Source organism: Pan troglodytes, chromosome 11 (genome assembly GCF_028858775.2).
Source record: "Pan troglodytes isolate AG18354 chromosome 11, NHGRI_mPanTro3-v2.0_pri, whole genome shotgun sequence".
NCBI classification, from domain to species: domain Eukaryota; kingdom Metazoa; phylum Chordata; class Mammalia; order Primates; family Hominidae; genus Pan; species Pan troglodytes.
In genome coordinates, this window is record NC_072409.2 from 115,709,285 (window position 1) to 115,722,516 (window position 13,232).

Below are 13,232 nucleotides of genomic sequence, written 5' to 3' on the forward strand. Positions count from 1 at the left end.
AACTGTAAGTCCATTAAACCTTTTTTTCTTTATAAATTATCCAGTCTTGGGTATTTCTTCATAGCAATATGAAAATGGACTAATACACCATTGCACTTAGAATAACATTTAAATTTTTTCCATTGCCTTTAAGGCTTTGATGTGATTCGTTCTTTGCTAACTTCCCTCTTCAGCTCTCCCCCTCTCCCCTCATTCACTCCACTAGAGACAGACCAGTTCTTGCTTTTCTTCCAACACATCAAACTTACTCCTGCCTCAGTCATGTGCTTGATCTTGGCTCAGAGGTTTTTCTCTAAGAGATGCTTTCCTTGACCATCCCATCTAAAGAATCCATGCCCTCTCAATGGCCCGTTTACATTCTCTGTATCACACTTATTTTATCTGATGTTTCCTTGTTTATTTACTGGTTTATTTCTTCATTGTCTCCCCACTGGTATATTACTTTTTTTAGAATAAGAACCCTGTCTATCTTATTCATGACTCTATCCCCAGCACTTAGAATAGTGCTAGGCACATAGTAGGCTATAAGCAATATGCATGAAATGAATGAATGAATAAGTATGTAGTTGCTTCCCACATCCAGCTGATTCCTTTAAACTGTCTGCAGAAGCAGGTCCTTTTTTTCCATTCTGATGACCCAGTCTAATCCCAGATCTCACTACCTCACATCGGAATGACTGTGGCTCCCTCCTCACTCCTCCCCTGGAATCCCTTCCAATGCCTTCTGCACACTGCTAACTATTCTTCCCACCAGGTTTGTTTCATCTGTGAGTCACCTCCCTTCAGGGCCCAGCTGAGACTCATCTCCTCAGAGGTGTTGCCCTACTGTAGCCAGGGCTACAGGCTTCTCTCTCTCTGAGTTTTTGTCCTTACCCCTCCCCAGCCACACAATCAAACACTGTTCCCCATGCTCTCTAACTTTTGCATTTATAGTCACCCACTCACCCCAGCTGGATTCTGAGGGCATAGGCTGCTTGTCTGTTTGCGTTTTGAATCTCCCGTAATACCTAGAGAAAGTCATAGGCAATAAAATATCTTGTTGATTTGAATGAAATTATTGGACAGAGAATAAGGTACAGGAGGTAAATTGGATACCCCATCTAAAGGGATCTGTGAGACCAGGTAGTTATTTGGAATGAAAGAGTAAGATATTAAACCAGCCAGCATGTCAACAGGTGGGTGATAGTCTTGTTCTCACAGACAACAGATGGCCATCATCTTAAAACAACATTTATGTTAACCAGCAGATAAGGGACTCCTGCATTGTCAGTGGACTTTGAGCCTGAGTTTTTCTACTTGCATAGGTGAAAGTGGACTGCAATGCTAGTATAAATGCCGTATGATGACTAGTACCCCTTAGGGAGCTCCAGTTTGCCTTCCTGGGGAACCACAGACCCCAAGTGTAATTTCCTGAGGACAGCCCGACTTCTCTAGAGTGCTCATATTACACAGCAGAAAGCTGAGTAGAGAGAACTCAAAAAGGTCTGCCAAAGAAGGTTTTGGCTGTGTCCTGAATATTGCTCTGTATGGCACTGAGAAGAAGCAGCGATTTAGGAAAAAGTATTTCTACCCGTGGCAGCAGAGGGACTGGGCCTCCCTGAGCAAACGAGAGAGTCAAGCTTGACCATTCAGTCATACGAAGGCCAAAATATCCACTTCAAGACTTCTGAGCAAATATCACATCTCCTTTTTGCTAATGTGCATACTTTCCTTAATTGAGTCTCCAAGCAATGAGGTAGAATTTTTATTCTGTGTTTTAAAACCATGTATTTAAAAATAAACATGTTATCGACTCAACTGCTTATCTTGGGTCAAATGCAAATCGTGGGTACATTCATTGGGGGAGAAAAATCTTTTTGAAAAATTTCCTGGTGATTTCAGGAAATGAGTAAGTGGTTATAATATTAAGGAGTAATTGAAAAACACTGTCAGAATGAACAGTTCTAAATAACCGTTGTTCTTTATAGTTTCCTGTATGCAGTACCATGCAATTTATTCTGATAAAGCTGTCTTTCTGAACTCACTTTTGGAACTCCTCTTTGCAATTACTTTCAGAACTATTTGAGAAGGTACCTAAAAATCAGCTCCGTTATTTCACAGCTATATGTTATCTTTAACTCAAGCTGATATTATTTTATTTAATAGGCTTGCTTGAGTGCTAATGACTTTGGATCCCTCCAGAAGCTATACCATATATTGTTTATGGATATGCATATACACACACACCCCAGAAGTACACCTTTGTGTTAGTACTCTCAGGGAGCAGCAGGCAGAACAGAAATGGGCAACAGAATAACAGGGACTTCACATTTATCTGTAATGTTCTCTTTTTTAATTAAAAAAAAAAACAACTAAAGCAAAAGTGACAAAATGTTAACAGATGTTAATTCTGTTAAGTGGAGACCTTTAGATACTTGCCATATTATCATCTGTATTTTCTATATTTTTTGAAACTTCTCAAATAATAAAGCAGATTCTCCCTAAAAAAAAAAAAAAGATTTTAAACCACCAGGTTTCTTTTTAAAAATAAATGTACTCCAGTCCCTGAGAATAATTCTAAAAGGATTTCCAAAAATGTTTTGGATAATGCTATTATCCCTAGTGGCATGACCCCAGAGAGGAACACTTTGAAGTCACGGAGGGCTATGAGGCCAGGGAAAGTGCGTTTCTTTTTCCAGCTCTCGATTTTGAGTAAATCTCCTCACTCCTTGCAGGCAGGCCCATGACTCACTTGTCTTTGTATTTCTGGGGCTTAGCACAGCACTTAGAGCACAATAACCCTCCATGGCTGGCATGAGTGAATAGATGAATGAACCAGCCTACAATAACCCTCAATGGCTGGCATGAGTGAATAGATGAATGAACTAACCAGCCTACAATAACCCTCAATGGCTGGCATGAGTGAATAGATGAATGAACTAAGCAGCCTACAATAACCCTCAATGGCTGGCATGAGTGAATAAATGAATGAACTAAGCAGCCTACAATAACCCTCAATGGCTGGCATGAGTGAATAGATGAATGAACTAACCAGCCTACAATAACCCTCCATGGCTGGCATGAGTGAATAGATGAATGAACTAACCAGCCTAGGACTTACAAGCCTACTAACTTACCAGGCGGTGGAGTGTATTAACTTCTGTTTTTCTTAATTTAGTTCCAGTTTAGCTATTTGTATTTTTGGTCTCTATCACAGAAGAACAATGAATTTTGCCCTTTGATGAGAATGACAGAAGTCGAAGTTTTTTGAGGTTTCTGAGCAGAGTGGTACTACTGTTTCCTTTTAGCCCCAGAAACCGATTCTAGAGGAAAAGGAACATTTTTAAAAAAAGTATGAAAGAGGTCCATACTCTCTATTCTCTCATCCAAGTGAAAACACATACAATGAGTTATGTAATCTGGACTCTTATTTTGCGATAGAAAGGGATTCTGATTTTCCATTTGCTATTTTATTTAAAAGGGCTATGGCTTAGGCACCCAAAGGAGGGGGTAGATTGGATTACATTGTTAAGCAAAGTAAAAAGCACAGTTTAAAGTCTGGCAACTAGAGCTTACAACAAAATTAAGAAATAACTAAGTTGTTTGAACAATCTACCTTTATCATTAATCCACCTATTAAAGGAACAGAAGCAGAAAGTGAAAAAGATAGAAGTTCTCACCATTTACGGTTGCATGTAAGGCAAAGAAAAAAGGAGAAATGCAAGACTATTTTAATCCCTAAAGAATGACTTCAGAGTTCACTCTCTGACCTAGGAGAGAAGCTAAACAGGAAGAGGTTACAGGCATTTAAGAGAAGAGGTCAACACTGGCAAATAAAGATTTAAAAGAATGAAAGAATGATAAAACTCGGTGGGGGTGTGAATGTGGGGAAAGGAGCATTCCTAGGGCCACTGGTAGGAGCAGAAACAGGTATACCTTTTCTGGGAGTCAATTTGGCAATCAAAAGCTTGAAAAATGTTTCTTTCCTATGACCAAACAATTATACTGTTAGAAATTTGTAAGGAGGTGTTTGCACTAGCACAGAAAAAAGTATGTATAAGACTGCTCCATCAAACTCTATACACTATTGTGAAAAGTTAGAACCTATCTCTTTTGGTTTTTTGTTTTTTTTTGAGACAGGGTTTCACTCTGTGGCCCAGGTTGGAGAGTAGTGGCGCAATCATAGCTCACTGCAGCCTCAAACTCCTGGTCTCAAGTGACCCTCCCACCTCAGCCTTCTACGTAGCTGGGACCACAGGCATGCACCACCCTGTCTGCCTAATGTTTTGTTTGCTTTTTGTAGAGCTGGTGTCTCACTATGTTGCTCAGGCTGGTCTTGAATTCCTGGGCTCAACTGATTCTCCTGTGTCTGCCTCCCAAAGCACCGGGAGGCAGGTTCCAGGCATGAACCACTGTGCCCAGACTGGAATCTATCTTCATGCCCAATAATAGAAAATTAATTTAATAAATCATTTTACATCTAATCAACAGGATGTTATACAGCCTACGTAAATTATAATGTAGCTCTGTATTGATTTACATGCAGAGTTGTTCATGATTTTTTTTTTTTTAATGAGACAGAGTCTCACTCTGTCACTCAGGCTGGAGTGCAGTGGTGCGATCTCGGCTCACTGCAACTTCCGCCTCCCAGGTTCAAGCGATTCTCCTGCCTCAACCTCCTGAGTAGCTGGGACTACAGGCACCTGCCACCACACCTGGCTAATTTTTTTTTTTTTTTTTGTACTTTTAGTAGAGATGGGGTTTCACCATGTTGGCCAGGCTGGTCTCAAACTTCTGACTTCAAGTGATCCACTCACCTTGGCCTCCAAAAGTGCTGGGATTACAGGCATGAGCCACGGTGGCCAGCCCTCCTGTATACTTTAAATCATCTCTAGATTATTTATAATACTTAACACAATGTAAATGCTATGTAAATAGTTATCATACTATATTATGTATGGAATAATGACAAGAAAAAAGTCTGTATATGTTCAGTACAGATGCAACTATCTACATTTTTTTCCAAATATTTTTGATCTGTGGTTGGCTGAATCCAGGGATGTGCAACCCACAGATGCGGAGGACCGGCTGCACTTTCCTATCTGTGATGATGAACATGAGAATAGACAGCTGGAGAAACTGGTTCTGTTGCCATCATTTCTCCTTTCTAATCTTGTGTTTAATCATAATGCAGTGGGACATGACATAATGTCTTGTACCCTAGGCCAACTTTATCAATTTGCTTAGTTTCACCAGAAATGCTGCATCGACATGTGTTCATATATACTTTCAGAGATGTCAATCTGTTTTTCATCTATACCCCCACTGTTGTCGATACAGCAAATGGTACCACTACTGTGCCGACTCCAGAAGCACAGGAACCACACTTAAACACACTATATAAATTTCATGTGTTTACCTAGAGCCCAGAGAGCCTTTCTGCTGCTGACTAGGTAAGAAATTAGACTAGACCAGCCTGAACAACATGGTGAAACCCCATCTCTACTAAAAATACAAAAATTAGCCAGGCGTGGTGGTGCGCACCTGTAATCTCAGCTACTCAGGAGGCTGAGGCAGGAGAATCGCTTGAATCTGGGAGGCAGAGGTTGCAGTGAGCCGAGATGGCCCCACTGTACTCCAGCCTGGGTGACAGAGCATGACTGTCTCAAAAAAAGAAAAAAAAAAAAAAGAAAGAAATTAGACTACTGCTTGTGGGAACAGCAGTAGCACATTCCTGTTGCTTTAACCCTTTATCAAATAGGCCAAACGTTAATAAGCACCTGCCACTGAAAAAAACTAAATGCTTTTGTTTCTTAGCTTTCTCAGCAAGAAGTCTGAGTATGGTAACATCCCTACCTTCTCATGGTCCCTTAAAGAGGACGGAAAGTTGAGGTGTTTTTAACATCATCCCATTCTATCACTACCTTTATGGGGAGCTGAGATGGGAGACTTGGTCCCCTGAGTTCTTCATCTTTCCCTGGGTAACTACATGTTACTACGTTTTCTTTCCACTGGTCTATGAAGAAGTAAACATTAGCTTCATCAATATACGTAAATGGTCAGAACTCAAAGAACTCCAAATGAAGAAAATTCACCCTGGTAGAAGGTTATTTCAGCATACATTTTGTAAGGCATCTTCAGAATAGCACTAGATGCCTAAAGCACAAATGGACCTTTTCCAAGAATCTGGAAGGAACCGATTCTAAATGTGAAAGACCAAAAATTCTGAGTCTGATTGCCCAAGCCCCTCTATTGGTCTTTGGTCTAGAACACATCAGACAAACAAAGCAATTCCTGAAAGCACACTACCTCACTCTGCCAGCCACCCCCACTACTGAGGAACAGCTCTGCTCTCACTACAGATACACATCTATACATTTGAATACATATATTTTTATGCTTGTATTATCTTTGCAGATAAAATTAGCAAATACTTCTCAGAAAGCTCTCTGTAGCTCATTGTGCTCTGGTCGTTATGCCCAAAATTATTGGGTTTGTTCCTTTTTTTTTGAAATAGAGCCTCGCTCTGTCACTCAGGCTGCAGTGCAGTGGCGCAATCACTGCTCACAGCAGCTTCAACTTCCTGGGCTCGAGTGATCCTCCCATCTCCGCCTTCCAAGTAGCTGGGACCACAGGTGCAAGCCACCACAGCTGGCTAATTTTTGTATTTTTTGTAGAGACAGGGTTTTTCTATGTTGCCCAGGCTGGTCTCGAACTCCTGGGCTCAAGCCATCTACCAGCTTAGGCCTCCCAAAGTGCTAGGGTTACAGGTGTGAGCCACCATGCCCAGCCTGTGGTTGTTCTTAAATGCTATCTTTATGTAACTTTATTCTCTCTTCTTGCCACCTTGTTTTTGTCTTTCATAAAATCACTCTCTGATGATGATTATTATGCCTAATACTTTGTTCCTTTTTTATTTTTTATTTTATTTTATTTTGAAACAGAGTGTCACTCTGTTGCCCAGGCTGGAATGCAGTGGCACATCTCAGCTCACTGTAGCCTCCACCTCCCAGGTTCAAGCAATTATCCCACCTCAGCCTCCTAAGTAGCTGGGATTACAGGTGCACACCACTACACCTGGCTAATTTTTGTATTTTTTAGTAGAGACGGGGTTTCGCCATGTTGGCCAGGCCGGTCTTGAACTCCTGACCTCAGGTGATCGTCCCGCCTTGGCCTCCCAAAATGCTGAGATTACAGGCGTGAGCCACTGCACCCAGCTCTGTTTGTTCCTTTTCTGAAAGGACGAAATGAAGGTATATAAAGTTCTTAGCACAATATGTAGCACATACTAAATAATAAATGTTACCTATTATTATTTTAAAATAAAACTGAGATGGCAGCATGGTATAATGATTAAAAGAGAAGATTCTGGAGCCAGGCTGCCTGCATTTGAATCTCAGCTGTGACCTTAATTTGTTGTTTGTGACTTTGGACAATTTCTATAGCTTCTCTGCACTCAGTTTCTCCATCTGTAAAACGGAGATAGTCATTGCTCCTATCTCATGGAGGTGAATGAGTTATGATATGTAAATATTTAGAACTGTCTCTGCCACATAGAAAGCATTCTAGAAGTGTAAGCCATTATTTTTCTTCCTTTCAATCCTGACTATCCACAAGAGGTTTAATGTTTTTTTCTGCATTCTACACTTTCATCCTCTTTATCCAAGGTTCTTATTTTACTTTAATATTTGATCAAATTTTACATCTATTCTGTATTTGAAAGACACTAAGATTTTGTTTAATAAATTTTCAGAGTACTAGTAATAATTTTTATAATCTACAAAGGCACTAAATTCCAGTAAGAAAAAAGGCAATTAACAAGACTAGATGTTCCCACAAGTACCATGTTATGACATTTAATGCAGCAGCACCTGAAATCCCAAACGCAAGCGTTATTACGAACCGCCTAACTTAGATCTAGTCTTTCCTTGGCACGCAAGTCAGCAACAATAAAATGGAAATGGAGACAAGTATATAGCACTTACAAGAAAATTAATTTCACCTTTCTTCTGAGACTGTGAGATAGTCTGCTCACTCCTTCTGGAGACTGGTGTGGACAGAACTGAACGCTTTACAAATAATATTTTTAATATATCAGATTTGAATACTTCATTAACAGGAAGCACACTGGTTTTATCCCACAAATATTTTTAAGGGATAGTTTACACTATTCTGAGTAGTAAGGTGAAAAACATGAGCACATGCTGAATGTACTAATGGCCATATTTCAACACAGTCTTACTTTCGGAATTTGGCCTATTTAAAAAAAATAATACGTGGGCACGCAAGGGAAAACATTTCTTTTCCACCTTCAACATTGCAAAACATCACATTGTTAATGTTTATATATTAAACACTAATCAGAAACAGAACACTTTGCCAATGCTGCTACCAAAATGATGATTTTTTAAAAATTAATTCCCCTCTTGCTTTAAAGGAAATTCTTGGGATACATGCATCAAAATAACAATCGGCCCAATTAAGAGCACAGTCTTTGGAGCAGTTTGCAATCCCAGCTCTGCCACTGCTGGTTGTATGGTCTTGAAAAAATTACATGGCCTTGTGCAGCTGTATCTCCAAGATTCCTTTTCCTCTTCTGTACAAGACTTCATGAGCTGGATAGGCTTTTTGTGAGAATTTAATCATAAAATCCATTAACTGTATAATATAGTGTCTGGGACACAATAAGTAAACAATAAATGGTGAAATTAAATGATATATGAATACTAGGTATGTCCTTATTAATCTACTCCTTTGAGTAATAATTGCTGCCAAGCTCCTTAGCATAACTCTCCCACACAATACACAGAGTGCTTCAAAAAGGAAAACAGAACTCTAAGAATACGAATTTCCAATCCATTTTCTTGCCTGAGGATTATAGAACCTTTTATACTTTATTAAACTTGAGGGGGCTCTTCTTGATCAGATTTCATCACATATTTTCTTCCATTGAATGTGTTTTGTGTTCTCAGCACCAGATGGAAGGCACAGGCGGAGAAACATTGGCCCCAAGAAAGCTCCCAGCCAGCCACTGGCATCTCCATACCTAACCCAAACTGATCTCTGCCTGAAGCTCTCCAACTTCAGCTTTCCTTCCTACCTTTCTATCTTAGGCTCTCAAAGATGGTGATGATGGAGATGATGACAGCAGTGAAGCTGATTGTAATGTTAATGATGGCAACTAAGAATTATTCACCATTTATTCTGAGCCAGACACTACAAGCAACATGCAATCAACATGAAAATCATTAACAAGACATTTTGCATTATTTTTTCTGTACTGTCTCTAAATTCCAATGTGTATGTTACACATCCAGCACTTGGCAATTCAGACTTTGTACCTATTATTCATTTAATCCTCCCCACAGTCATAAGAAGTAGGTACTATGATCATCTCTACTTGGCACATAAAGAAACCAAAGCTTAGAGAAGTTAAGTAACATGTCCAGTGTTGCACAGTGACTTTGTAGCAGAGAGCCAATTTGCAAGCAGATCAGACACTAACCAGGGCCTTTATTAACCCCCAGGTGACACCGACCCCGCAGTTGCTTGCAAGACTGCCTGTAGGATTAGTCCTGGTCTTGGCCACTCACCCCAGATCAACCCTGCCCAACCCCATAGTTGCTAACATCTTTCTGCCCAAGTCACACTTCCTGATCTAAAATTCACAAAGACAGAGGATCAGGAGCTATAGCAAATAATACACCCATCAGTAACTTCAGTTTGATTCCCTATACTCCTTGAATGAATTACCCCTCCTGGCATGCAACAGCTATGAACCTTAATGTAGAAAAAAATTCCCATAGGGAGATCCCTGATATACTTCATGCCTTGTTTTTGCTTTTTTTTTTTTTTTTTTTTTTTTTTGGTCTGTTTTTTGAGACAGGGTTTCACTCTCTCACCCAGGCTGGAGTGCAATGGCATGATCACAGCTGTGATCCTCCTGGGCTCAAGCGATGCTCTTGTCTCAGCCTCTTGAACAGCTGGGGCTACAGGTGCATGCAACCACACCTGGCTAATGTTTAAAAATTTCTTTTTTGTAGCCACAGGGGTCCCACTATGTTGCCCAGGCTGGTCTCAAACTCTGGGCTCAAGTAATCCTCCCATCTGGGCCTCCCTAATTGCTGGGATTAGAGGTGTGAGCCATGGCACCCAGCCTCTTTATGCCTTTTGACTAGTACCTTTTGGCCTCCAACATTAATATGCAATATACATAAATAATTAAACTCATTTTACAGATGACGAAATAGCAAGGTAAGAGAAACAGTTTGCTGGCAGTTACATATCAAGTGGAAATAAAATCGTCAATAAAGCTCGATATGCCCTCTGGAAGACCTTACCGCCTTGTTTTTCTAGGCTTTTAATTCCTTGTTCAAACCTCTTCACACACTAACAGCACAAAGATGAACCTACGGTGCAATCCACCTTTCACAGGCTCAGCTAAGTGAAGATTAACAAATCGGACAGCCCTGTGGGCAATAGAATAAGTTGACACTTTAGAATGAGTTCCCTATTATCTTTTAACTAGACAGTCTAGCTTTCTCAGGGCAAGACAAAAATGTCCCAACTGCTTGTCAGCAGTTTTCAGTGGAGGAAAAACTGCAGTTAAAGCACCTTTACTGAGAACTTTGAGCAGTAAATGTGCTTACATTTAGTTTGTGCAACTTTGATTAGGAATTGGATGGTGAGTTGGGATCCCCCAGTCCTTAGTTTTTTGCTGGAGTTCTGTAAATCTCAAAATGTCAGCCACAGGCCATTTCTTTTGGTTTATTTAAGTGGAGATTTTTTTAAAAATCACTTTTTCCACTTCATGGCTCCTTTGGACCAGGGTATAAAAATAGCGATGCCACCAGGAGCCAAACTCTTTCTGGAATAATGAAGCAGGCGAGGACAGAGCCTTGCTCAGGACAACAGAAGTCTTGCAGCCTGCCTCAAACGCAACTCTAATTTCAGCCACTTCACTTCCCCCCCCACCCCGCTCAGACTTGCCTCAAAGGAAGGAGCCGTTTATGAGACACTCCGTGGCGTGCCCAACACGGTGACCCTGGCGCCCGTCACCCTTCTGGGACCCGGCCCCCTGTAAGAACCTGGAGGGCGGAGCGGGCGAGGTTGTTCGGGGAAGGGATCCCCGGTGGCTGAGGACACCCAGGAGCACCGAGATTCTTGGGGAGGACCTAGCCGGGCCCAGCGCAGGAGCCACCGCGCGTCCAGCGGCTCCCCCGCCGCAGCCTCGGGAACCGGGCGCCCCAGGTCTCAGGCGCGCCCCGCCGCGGACGCGGATGGACTCGTCCGGCCTCGGCCGCTGCAGCGATGCTCCGCGCCACAGCAGTGCTGGGCGGTCCCGCCGCGACCTGCGCGCCGCGGGGGGCGTCTTACCTGTTGATCTTGAGCGCGAACGCGCGGCGCTCTGCGCTCGGCAGAGTGGCCATGGCCCGCCGGCGGTTCGGTGGCTTCTAGGGTCGCGGGGTGCGGAGAGCGGGGGCCTGGCGTGCCGCAGAGTAGCCGCGGAACATGCCCAGCCAAGCGCGAACCTCATCTGTCAGTCGGAGCTGGAAACTTCCGCATTTCCACCTTCTAAGCTGCAATCGCCCCGGGGGAGGGCCCAAGCTCCGAGCAGCGGCGGCGAGCTCCGCCACCCGGCCTGGCACGCAGGCAGCGGCGGGCGAGGAGGGCGTGGGCCCGGCGCGGAACTGGCCTCCGGATACTGGGGCAGACGGCGCGCTCTGCCCGGGGCCGCTGACCTCAAGGAGCGCGGGCGGACGACGGGCGACCGCTGAGCGCAGGCCGGAAACTCCATCTGCCCGAAGCCGCGGGGCTGCCAGGGAATGCCGGCAAGTCGCGGGAGCCCCACAAAGTCGGCGAGGTCGGGAATCAACCCAGGGATTCTTAAGGCTAGGTGTTATTAAGGGTTGACGCCATTCTCGAAGAAGGCAGCCAAAATAAAAAGACAAAAAAGTGAGTGGAATCTATCAGGATTCAAATCAGCTTTTCAAGCAATATGCCCATCATCCTTCCTGAGACACTAAATAAATATAATGGATTCATCCAAGGAATAAACGTCATGAGTTCTCAAAAAATGTTTTCGTTACAGCCTGGCGTGAATGCTTTTCTCTGGACAGACACTGAATGCGGCATTCCTGCGATTCAAGGGTACACTGCGTCCAGGTTTATTTCAGTTTCAGACTGAGGTCTGCTAAGAAGCCCAGCCTCAAACTCAAGATAAAAACAGAAAAGTCCCAGTGTTGACTGGAGTGGAAAAGCCCGTGTTCTTTTCAAGTTGCCGGCATGCTGCTCTAACCTGTGCTATATATACTCGAGCACTCTCCGTCTAATGCCTCCATTTACCAACTTGCTCTTAAAAAATACCAAAGCAGGCCGGGCGCGGTGGCTCACGCCTGTAATCCCAGCACTTTGGGAGGCCGAGGCGGGCGCATCACGAGGTCAGGAGATCGAGACCATCCTGGCCAACCTGGTGAAACCCCGTCTCTACTAAAATACAAAAAATTAGCTGGGCGTGGTGGCGCACGCCTTAGTCCCAGCTACTTGGGAGGCTGAGAGGCAGGGGAATCACTTGAACCCGGAAGGTGGAGGTTGCAGCGAACCGAGATCTGCCACTGCACTCCAGCCTGGCGACAGAGCAAGTCTCCGTCTAAAAAAAATAATAAAAAAAAAAACAACCAAAGCAAAGTATTTTTGGTTCAAACCTGCACTATTTAATATGATAGCCACTAGCCACATGTGGCTGTTGACCACTTGGCATTATGGTTAGTCTGAATTGCCAACTGCTGGATGTGTAAAATATAAACTGGAATTTAAAGACAGTGCAGAAAAAATAATGTGAAATGTCTTGTTAATGATTTTCATGTTGATTGCACGTTAAATGATACTTTGGATATAAAAAATATATTATTAAAATTAATTTCACCTGTTTGTTTTCCCCTTTTAAAAATGTGGTTTGCATTTTTTAAAATGTAAAATTAGGTATGTGGCTCACATTTGTGAGCCTCATTATATTCCTATTGGACAGTGCCAGTCCAATACAACCTAATTTGTAACCTAATACTAAAATCCACCTAAGGACTATATTCAGTCTCTTCCTGATACAGCCTTCCTTTCTGGTTTCAGCTGTGTCAGGTAGTTTAGTAACTTTTCAGTACTGGTTAGGTAACTCCCCGCCCCCCAATGCCCACCAAATATCAGTGCCCTTTTAAGCATATAAGACAAAGTTCACTGCATAGACTACAATAGACTAC

At 42.7% G+C, this 13,232-nt stretch overlaps 1 protein-coding gene across 13 annotated transcripts in view; it reads right to left on the reverse strand.

Annotated features, from left to right (window-relative positions):
- The window catches only part of DOCK8 (dedicator of cytokinesis 8), a 252,223-nt gene extending 240,446 nt beyond the window's left edge, over nt 1-11,777 (reverse strand). For 7 of the 13 annotated variants that reach the window (XR_008536987.2, XR_001720634.4, XR_010148790.1 and 4 more), the window contains exon 1: nt 11,356-11,777. Coding sequence is in view for 3 of the 13 variants with exons in the window: in XM_016960514.4 (XP_016816003.3) it covers nt 11,356-11,408 (53 nt within the window). In the remaining 10 variants the exon portion in view is untranslated. Of the gene's footprint in view, nt 1-10,968; nt 11,299-11,355 lie in introns of those variants that run through there. The other 6 variants (XR_010148794.1, XM_063788017.1, XM_063788019.1 and 3 more) reach the window with 4 other exon arrangements.
- Nucleotides 11,778-13,232: the final 1,455 nt, after the last annotated feature.